The 9,603-nt window shown below is 47.1% G+C and overlaps 1 protein-coding gene across 2 annotated transcripts in view; it reads left to right on the top strand.

Annotated features, from left to right (window-relative positions):
• The first annotated feature begins 1,060 nt into the window (after positions 1–1,060).
• Positions 1,061–9,603, top strand: part of ANXA3 (annexin A3) — a 54,655-nt gene continuing 46,112 nt past the window's right edge. The window contains exons 1-2 of one of the 2 annotated variants that reach the window (XM_058667173.1): positions 1,061–1,172; positions 4,285–4,340. In XM_058667173.1, the coding sequence (XP_058523156.1) occupies positions 4,326–4,340 (15 nt within the window). In that variant the 5' untranslated portion in view covers positions 1,061–1,172; positions 4,285–4,325. The remainder of the gene's footprint in view (positions 1,173–4,284; positions 4,341–9,603) is intronic. The other variant, XM_058667174.1, reaches the window with a different exon arrangement.

Genomic DNA, 9,603 nt, shown 5'->3' with positions numbered 1-9,603 from the left:
TGGAGTGGGAGCCAGAGCCAGGTCGGACACCCAGGCACACCAATATGAGATGCAGGCATTTGAACCAGTAGACTAATCATTTGTTCCTTTACTAAACTGTTGTCAGGATAACAGGGACAGGCATAAGGAAAGCTAAACCGTAAACCATGGTTCCTTCTACCTAATTGTAACTTTGCTTCCTTTCAACAATGGTGCTCGACCTTCATCCCCAACCCCATCTTCACCCCACTCTTGCCATCCTCTGGTAACCACCATGTTCTGAACTGCCACAACATCCACTTATCTAGAGTCCCGTATGAGTGAGGTCTTGGTGCCTGTCTCTATCAGCTTGGTTAATTTCACTTGAATAGTTTCCAGTGTGCCTTTTTGGTGCTTTCTCTAAATTTTCATCTCTCCCCTCACACCACCCAGGTATCTGTTCTTGCAGGCTGTCTTTTTCGTTATAGCCCTTCGCTGCTTAACCATGGTTGTTTTAAATTCCGGCCTGATAGTTCCAACATTCCTGCCTTTTCTGATGCCTACTGCTGTCAAACATCGTTTCTGCATTTTACCATGCCTTGTCATTATTTCGTGACAGCCAGATGTGTTGTAGAAGATGAAACAAACTGAGACCAATAGGTCTTCCGTTGTTTGATGATCAGGTGTGGCTGAAACGGAAGCCCTCTCCAGTCCGTTACCTGCCCTCGGTCTGTTTCTTCACAAAGTGCAGATAATTACTGCATCCGCGGACTTAACCTGCAAAGAAAGCGGGTTAGCACTCACTAAATCAACGTTAGTAGCCTTAGGTGTCCACTGCAGCTAGCAGTGGATTCCCTGGGAGGCAGGAACTCCGTTGCTTTAGAATAAAACTAGCCACGCCATGGCAGTGACTTTGTAGAACTTCCTGTGAATAAAGCAGAGATGTGGGGTGAGGACCGGGAAGCTGAGAGAGGCGGGGTGGTGAGGGAAAGGCGCGGGCCTGGAGTACTGGGGGCGGGGTGGGGGGCGGCATTCCAGGGCTGCGGCTTCCCTTCCTCAGCAGCGATCCGGTGGCGCCAGAGGCGGGGCGGCGCAGGAGGAAGGGGTGCGGTCGCAGTGGCCCGTCTGAAGCCAGAGCTGAACCCAGGGCACCAGCAGTGCGCGCCCGCGCCTGCCCTCCTCCGCTCTCCAGGTCTCTGCGGCCGACCTACACGGTAAGTGCCGGCTCCCCGCGCGTCCCCACTGCCCTGCATCAGCGCCCTTGGCCTTGGGTACCAGGCTGGCGACGACTCCTGGTTCCGGGAACCAACCCCGAACGCGCGCGTATTTTACAGGGAGGGGAAACTGAAGCCCGGAGAAACAAAAGTGCGGCGCCCTGGGCCAGCGGCCCAGCTAGGGTCATGGCGGGGCCACACTGACACAGCGGCTCAGGATAGAGGACGCTTCCCTTTCCATGGCGCTCAGCAGCGCCCAGGCCCCTGGAAGCCATCTCGGCCTAACCAGTCATAAAGTTCTTGAGGGCAGGAAAAAGCTGGGAGAGGGAGTGGTCCTGAGGTCTCCGGGACTCAGGTGAGGCTGATTCAGGACTGTTTTGAGGGCTTGGAACCTCACGCATCCTATGAGCACCTGCTTCTCATGCAGGCCCTCTATTTTATTTTACTTTTTTTTTCTTTTAGGAAGTAGAAGAAAGGGGGGTTAGATCTGGGCGTTGGGAGTCCAGGAAGTTTGCTTTGCCCTGGGCAGACTCACCCGTTTGCTGGGATTGCACCAGGATACAGCTCACTGGGCGTGAATCATTGCTGGGCGCTTGAGTCAGCAGGTGGGAGATCTGGGCGCGGGTTGCTGGGCTCTGAGCAGCCTGTGTGCACCAAGGCCATGCTGGCTGCTGATAAAAAGTTGCTTATGGGGGTCGGATTCTTTTCAAGGATTAATATTCAACATCCACAGCAAGACCGCCCTCGGACAGTTTTTTACATTTGCTCCTTTTTTGAAATAACATATAGTGCTGCTGACTTTCAGGAAGGTGGAACTAGACTGACCAGAAAGGAATTTAAAAATGTACAAAGCAGATTCCTGTTCGCAGAGCTGTGAGGTTGCATTGAGAAATCTGCTTAGAAACAAAGGAAGTACCGGGAAACCCTTTCAGGAAACACATGTTTGAGGTTTTATTGTTTCAGTCCTTTGGGCTCCATTGTGGCATATTTCTATAGTATCTATTTTAAAGACAGGCAGAGAGTTAGAAAAAAGAAAAATCACTCCCATCCTTTGGTCCATTCCCTCTTCCCCACTCTAAATGGCCCCAGTGGCCCAGCCTGGTCTGGGGCTGAATCAAGCAGCCATGATAGTCAATCTAGGTCTTACAGATGTGTGACAGGGATCCAAATATTTGAACCATCATCTGCTGCCTCTCCAGGTGTGGCTTAGCAGAAAGTGGATCTGGGAACCGTGGCACCTTGATCTAGGAGACAGATATCCTACACAGCATTTTAAACATTAGACCAAATGCCTGCCTCCAGGACTTCAAAATTAGCTAGATTAGTAATAATTCTTAAAAATCTACTCATTATACTGGATCCATAGCAACTAAGCACCAGCTTCGGCCAGGTGTGAGGCAGCCACTTGGGTAAGGCAGAAGCATGGGGATTAGATTCCTGTGTTTGGAATGTGGCTTCATGGATTCCGGAAGAGTCAACCTTCTAGCTAGGTTACTGGGCTGTTACAATTCTCTGGCTGCAGCTTCTTCAAAGGCAAATTGGGATGTTATTAATGAGTGGCACCTAATTAAGTCGTTCATTCCACAAGCAATTCTGTATTATCCGTTATGCACCAATTTAAGCACGGCATAAATTCTTGACATAAATTCTTGACATGAACCACACACAGGGTACCCTAGCTGATGTCATCACGAAAGTGAGCTCATTCAAGGCTGGCAACAGTCCTCCTCCTCTTTTTATTTTTTAAAGGTTTGTTTTGGTTGTTGTATTTACTGGAAAGTCAGATAAAAAGAGAGAAGGAGAGACAGAAAAAGCTTGCATTTGCTGGTTCACATAATCTGTGATGACACCATAGCAGAGAAGTCAAGTGGGTACAACAGCCCAAGCTAAGCTGATCTGAAGCCAGGAGCCAGGAGGTTCTTCTGGGTCTCCCACATGGGTGGAGGGACCCGAGGCTTTGGGTTGTCCTCTCCTGCTTTCCCAGGCCACAAGCAGGAAGCATGATGGGAAGTGAAGCCGTTGGGACACAAATTGGCATCCATTTGGGATCCCTGTATGTGGCAACGATTTAGCCACTGAGCCATTGCGCCTGGCCCCTCTTTCCCTTTTTTTACTAGTAAGGAAACTAAAATTCAAAGCAATTGTGTAACTTGAAGAGACCACATCGGAACCACCTTGGGTCCATTGTTTACTGCATGAAAAGGGAAAATATTGGACTAAATAGTGAATCAACTGCTCTGAGCTAGAAAGAGCCTGAGATTTCCAGGGCTGAACAGTTCCAAGGACTACGATGTCACTTCCTGTTGAACTTGCTTTGGCGTGATCATTGCATTTTTAGAATATTTTATTCCCTGGTTGGGTGGGAGCCACTTGTACCACTAAATGAAGCTTGGAGCTAGGCCAGCATGTTTGAATGATGTCTACTTGTGGAAGATGTGCCTGTGTTCCCAGAGATCTGCTCCCTGCCCCTCTGCACCCTGCCAAAAACCGGCTGCCTCTTTGAAGAGCACGCACGTCTGTTTCTAACAAACTCAATGCTAGGGCCACATACTTCTGTTCTGTGGAAGATTCTCAAACAAGCAGAAGGACACACACAAAAGCCAGCTACAGTTTATGTTGACTTGGTGGGGAGGAGCCACTTCCTCTGTTACTGTTCCCTGTAATGGTAGCATGGGCTGGTAGAAATCCATCCTGGGCATATTCAAGTGGGTTTAAAATAGTTTCATTGTCTTTCCAGGAAGCATATTTGTAAGCAGAGAGCTTTTTCCTTCCTATGTTGCTCTAGAACCTTCACAGGTATAGCATAATCTCTCGCACAATGGTGCCTCAAAAAGTTTGGTGAGAATGGAAGGGCAAGATAAGTTGATTTCAGTGCACAATTGTTGGGAAATCTAGGCACGGTTGTCTTATGATATGCATGTCTGAGAATTTTCCCAAGTGTCCTTGTGTGTGGTAAGTACTCCATAAAGGCTTGTTTAGTTAAAGGGGTACCTCTGTCAGAGGTCTTTCTTTTGAATTTCAGCATCTCGTTTCTCCATTAAAAAGTTACGGGTTGGACAGCTTATTCTTAACAACAGCTTTATGTAATTTGATCACTTTTTTTTTCTTTTAGTAGGTTAGTGTGATCTCAACTCAAGGCAAACCCTGGCTACCATGGCATCTCCCTGGGTGAGTAAAAAGCAAGCCTTTGTAACACAGTAGCTTAGGAGAGTAAAGTCAGAATACAGAAAATCAACATATTAGGAACGTTTCTTGGGAAGTTGATAAAAAGCAAACATAGAAAACTGCTGGAAGGTATCTACAAATAATAAAATATGGAAACACAAAATTACACAGTTAAAATATTCTTAGAGCAGGCATTGGTCCAGATTGGTACCACATTGGTATATGTTGGTACAGCAAGAATCGGTAAGATGCCTGAATAATTGTGTTGCAGTGCCTGGGTTCAAATCCTAGCTCTGCTCCCATCTCTAGCTTCCTCCTGATGAGCACCGTGGGAGGCAGCAGGTGATGGCTCAAGTACTTGGGCCTCTGCCACCACATGGCAGACCTAGTTTGACATCCAGGCTCCTGGCTTTGGCCTGGCCCCAGACCTAGTTGCTATACAGTTGGAAAGGTAATCAGCGTGTAGATTTCCCTCTCTCTCTTTCTGCCTTTCACTCAAATTGAATGAAAAATAAATAAAAGGTTTAAATAATTTGTGATGACACCAAAGCAGAGAAGTCAAGAACAGAGGATAAATGTAGTGCATTATTCAGGAGTTCAGTGTATGATAAATGTATTTCCTTTTAGAGAGGACAGGATGGCTTATTCAGAAAACAATGTCAGGACAACTTCCACTCGTTTGTCCACTGGTAAGATAACATGGAATTTGTTGGTCAGGTTCTCCAGCTGACATTTTCCCAAGTCATGGCACATTTCTGAAGGGCTGGAAGAGACCATAACAATTTCTCACAAACTGAGCAGTGTAAGCCAACATCTACTGTTGTTTCAGAGTCCTAGGTGTTAGTGGCCTAACGTGGATGTCAGGGGCTAGTGTCAAGGACTGAGCAAGCCATTTCCTTTCTGGAGATTTTTGGATAAATGTTCCCTTAGCGCACTGAGGTGGATGGGAGAATTTAGCTCCTTCTGGTTAGGAGTCTGAGGCCTCCACTGTTTTGCTGGCTGCCAGCAGGGGCTGCCTTGAACTTGGTCTCTGCCCTTGGGCCCAGCAGCTCAGAACCAGTGTTTGCGGGTTGAGTCGCTTTCACACACTGAATCTCTGATTTTCCTTCTGCAGCCCCTCCCCTCTGCCATCTTCTGGTTCCTTCAGTTGGAACCAGCTCTCTGCCTTTAAGGGCTTTGGTGATGAGACTGGACCTAGCTACATGGATGATTCAGGATGATCTCCCTGCCTCAAGGACACACCCTCCAAGGACCACAGTGTGGATATCTTAGGAGACCCCTAAGAGGATGTGTGCGGCAAGGGATGGGAGCATTTGGGGTCGGACAATGGGAGGTTGTAGGACAGAAAAGAGAAGCTACCCAGAGCCATGAGGTGGCCTTCAAGGGAAGAAAGAGGCCCTAGCTAGAAAGAGGTCCACATTGGCTCTTTGAAAAATAAAAACGTATTCCTGTTCCCAAATTAAAGTGAATACTTTTGAAGGAGATTTCAGAGAGCAAATATTGAAAACTCAGAACCCCTGAGAAAATTACCATAGCAGTTTGTCAAAAAATTAAAAGTAGAACTACTGTGAGATCAAGCAATCCCTCTTCTGGGGAAATATCCAAATGAATTCAGAGAAGTATTGACAGGTGTGTGGCACAGTATGTTAAGCCACAGCTTGAGATACCTGCACCCTGTATTGGGGAGGGTGACGTGAGATTGAGTCCTGCCTCCAAATCCAATCCTACAAAGGCACGTGGACGCAGCAGATGAAGGACCAAGTATCCGGGTCCCTTCCACTTGTGTGAGAGGTAAGGATGGAGTCTTTAGCTCCTGGTTTTAGCCTGGCCTGGTCCTGGCGTTTAGGGAGTGAACAACAGATAGAAACTTAATCTCTCTGTCACCTTGCCTTTCAGTAATTAAGTAGATTTTTTGAAGGTTAAGGTCTTCAAGAGATATTTTTACATCTTTTAAAAAAATATTTATTTTTACTGAAAAAGCAGATTTGCAGAGAGAAGGAGAGACAGAAAGAAAGGGATTCCATCTTCTGGGTTACTCTCCAAGTGGCCGCAACAGCGGGAACTGAGCTAATCCGAAACCAGAAGCCAGTAGCCTCCTCCAAGTCTCCCATGCGGGTGCAGGTCCCAAGGCTTTGGGCCATCCTCGACTGCTTTCGCAGGCCACAACCAGGGAGCTGGATAGGAAGTGGAGCTGCCAGGACATGAACCAGCGTGCATATGGGATCCCAGCAGACACCAGGTGAAGATTTAGCCGCTAGGCCACTGCACCAGACCCTTAAATCTGTTTTCATTGCATATCTTTTCACAATAGCCAAAGGTAGAAGCAACCCAGTGTTCATATAGATGAATAAATAAAGCAAAATATGCTAAATATGCAAGAATGACTTGTCTAAGTTTTCCACAGCCCTTTTAAGGCACTCATGTACGTGAGTGGAATATGATTCATCCCTCAAAAGGAAGGGAATTCTGTGAGAGTGCAGCGTGGATGCAAGGGAGGGCATCATGCTCAGTGGAATAAACAGGCTACAAAAGACAGTAGGCTCTGAGTCCCCCGAGACGGGGCTTCCAAAGGGCTCCAATTCACAGAAACAGAAAGCAGTGAGGTGGTTGACAGGAGCCAGGTGTGGGGAGAAGCGGAGTCATTTAACATGGATAGAGTTTTAATTCTGCAAGATAAAGAAGATATAGAAGAACAAAACCTGAATATTCTCCCCATTGGTGAGAAAACTAGTGACCATTTAACAAGTTGGGCTTCTAATTACAATTATTCTTGTCATGAAGTTCTCCTTTTTTCTCTTGCACACAGCATGTGTACAGCCACACACACACCATCAAGCCCACACAGTTATACCAGGCAGTCCAGTCTGTGACTACCAGAGCGTGGTTAGTGTATTAGTGTTAACGATCAAGGAGAGGATGTCAAGGTCAATTTCACAATGTTTTGCTGGTTTCTTAGTTTTTAATATTCTCTCCAGGGCTGTTGCAACCAGACCATGGTTTCAGATGAGGCAATTCTTGCATTAGCGTTTCCTTTGGAAAGTTTAGATGTTTTTCTGCTTCTACTTCACCTCTGACAAATAAGCCTGGGAGCATTCTATACTTCTATACGACGTTATTTGTCAGATGGTTTCTTCTGATGCACAGGAAACACTCAGCAACCCCATAGAGAGTTTGTGAGAAATGGTATTCTGGTGCAAAAAAAGGAAAAGAAAACCAAAAAGAATTGAAATCTTTGCATCTGAGGGGAGTATTCAGAAAATGCATGGGCTGCTGTTGTTATGGCATAGTGGGTAAAGCTACCACCTGCAGTACCATCATATGGAGCCAGTTCGAGTCCCAGCTGTTTCACTTCCAATTCATCTCCCTGCTAGTGAACTTAGGAAAGCAATAGCAGATGGCTCAAGTACTTGGAAGCCTGCACACATGTGTGAGACCCAGATTATGCTCCTGGCCCAGCCGTGGCTATCTGTCTGCCTCTGCCTCTGCCTCACTGTAACTCTTTCAAACAAATACATCTTTTATTTAAAAAATCATGAAAGATCTTTGTTCTGATCACACATTTGTAAGATGGGGGTGGTGTGCAGAGCATTGAATTTTCAAATCAGGAGAGTTTGGATGGCCTTTTTGGAAGTCTCAGAAGTGCCATGGCGTCTTGTGCACGTGTGGCTGCAGCGAATGTGGTGAAAGCCAGGACATGTCATGGTGTCTGATGCATTATGGGCAGTGGGTGTGCCCATGGTGCAGGATGGGGAGTGAGGGTCAGCTGTGTGATGGGGAGGGGGTGCTTGGAGCCTGAAGCCATGCTGAAAAATTCGAGACTTCTAGCTGAAGAAATGCTGGCAGCTGAAGTCTGCATACAAACGGAGGAGGCAATTGGAATGGTGCCAGGGGCTGTAGCACAGATGCTGGCAGTCCTCAGTACCTCCCCCCACCACCACCACCTTAGACTGACCCTAAGGCAACTCACAGGGCCCTCAGGCAAGGTGCACTGTGAGAGGGACTTTGCCAAAGGCCATGCTTTTCACATCCTGCCACATAGTTGATACCAGCTTCAGGCATTGGGTTCAGAGTTGGCAACAGCCCTGTCCGTTTCTGTGCTGCCATGCTGTTGCTCCTCCTGCATATGCAAATTTAACCATGTGTGGGGTGCGCATCTGTTCACACACAAGGGTATTCAGGATCTCTCCTCTGTTATCCCTCCCGTCCAGTGTGTCCCAGGAGAGAGAGATCAGACTTCGGCACGCTTGTCTCTGAAACATCTGAGTCGAGTGGCATTGTGCCTAGCCAGGTTCTCCTCCGCGTGACTGCAGCTACCTGCATGATTGTGTGTCTTACACATGTTCCCTGAGCTTGTTAAAGTCAATGTTGGCCCTCAGGCTGTTGGACCTTTGTGGGATTTTATTAAAAAACAAAAGGTAAAACTGGTTAGACCTGGATTTTAAATCACAATTTACAAACCTTGTTCCAGGAGGAAGTCTGGAAAGAAAAACTCTGTAATTTGAGTGAGAGGAAAGAGGCTTCCTTGGCGTGAATGGAATGAACGTTCAGGAGCTGCTCTCTGCCACTCCCTGACCCCAGCCCATCTGGAAGAAGGGAGAGGGCCCGTTGCAGTGCAGCGGACTAAGCCGCCCCCTGTGATGCCAGCATCCTGTATCTGAGCGCTGGTTCAAGTCCTGGCTTTCCACTTGCATGTAGCTCGCTGCTAATGAGCCTGGAAAAGCAGCATAAACTGACCTAAATACTGGGGATCCTTCCAATCCCATGAGAAACTCAGATGTTGGGCTCCTGGCTTCAGCGTAACCCAGCTCCTGTCACTGTAGCCCTCTGGGGAGCGAACCAGTAGATGAACCATCTTTCTCTGACTCCTCTTGTGTTTCTCCCTCTCTCCGTCATTGTGCTTTTCAAGCAAACAAATCTTTAAAAAATATTTTGTGATAAAAGTGTACTCTTTCAATCTAATGTGCAGCCATTTGGTAAACCTGATCAACCTGAGACAAAGAGAAAGTTTTTGATTAGGGAGCAAGCCAACATCAAAGGGAGGAGATATGATTTAATTCTGTAGGAAGTGATGGACACAAAACTTTAAATAGTTTATGCTACTGAACAACCAGATGGATACGTATCTCTGAGCACTGTAGTGTGAGGGTCCAAGGAGAGTGGCTTCACAGGAGGCCAACAGAGAAAGCTGGGCCCAACCCCTCAGGACTGGATGGCCAGGGGTGAAGTCAGCGGTATGGTCTTACTCAGAGCTTTAACAGATCCCTCT

This window comes from Ochotona princeps, chromosome 7 (genome assembly GCF_030435755.1).
Source record: "Ochotona princeps isolate mOchPri1 chromosome 7, mOchPri1.hap1, whole genome shotgun sequence".
In the NCBI taxonomy this organism is placed as follows: Eukaryota; Metazoa; Chordata; class Mammalia; order Lagomorpha; family Ochotonidae; genus Ochotona; species Ochotona princeps.
This window is presented reverse-complemented; position numbering and strand designations above follow the sequence as displayed.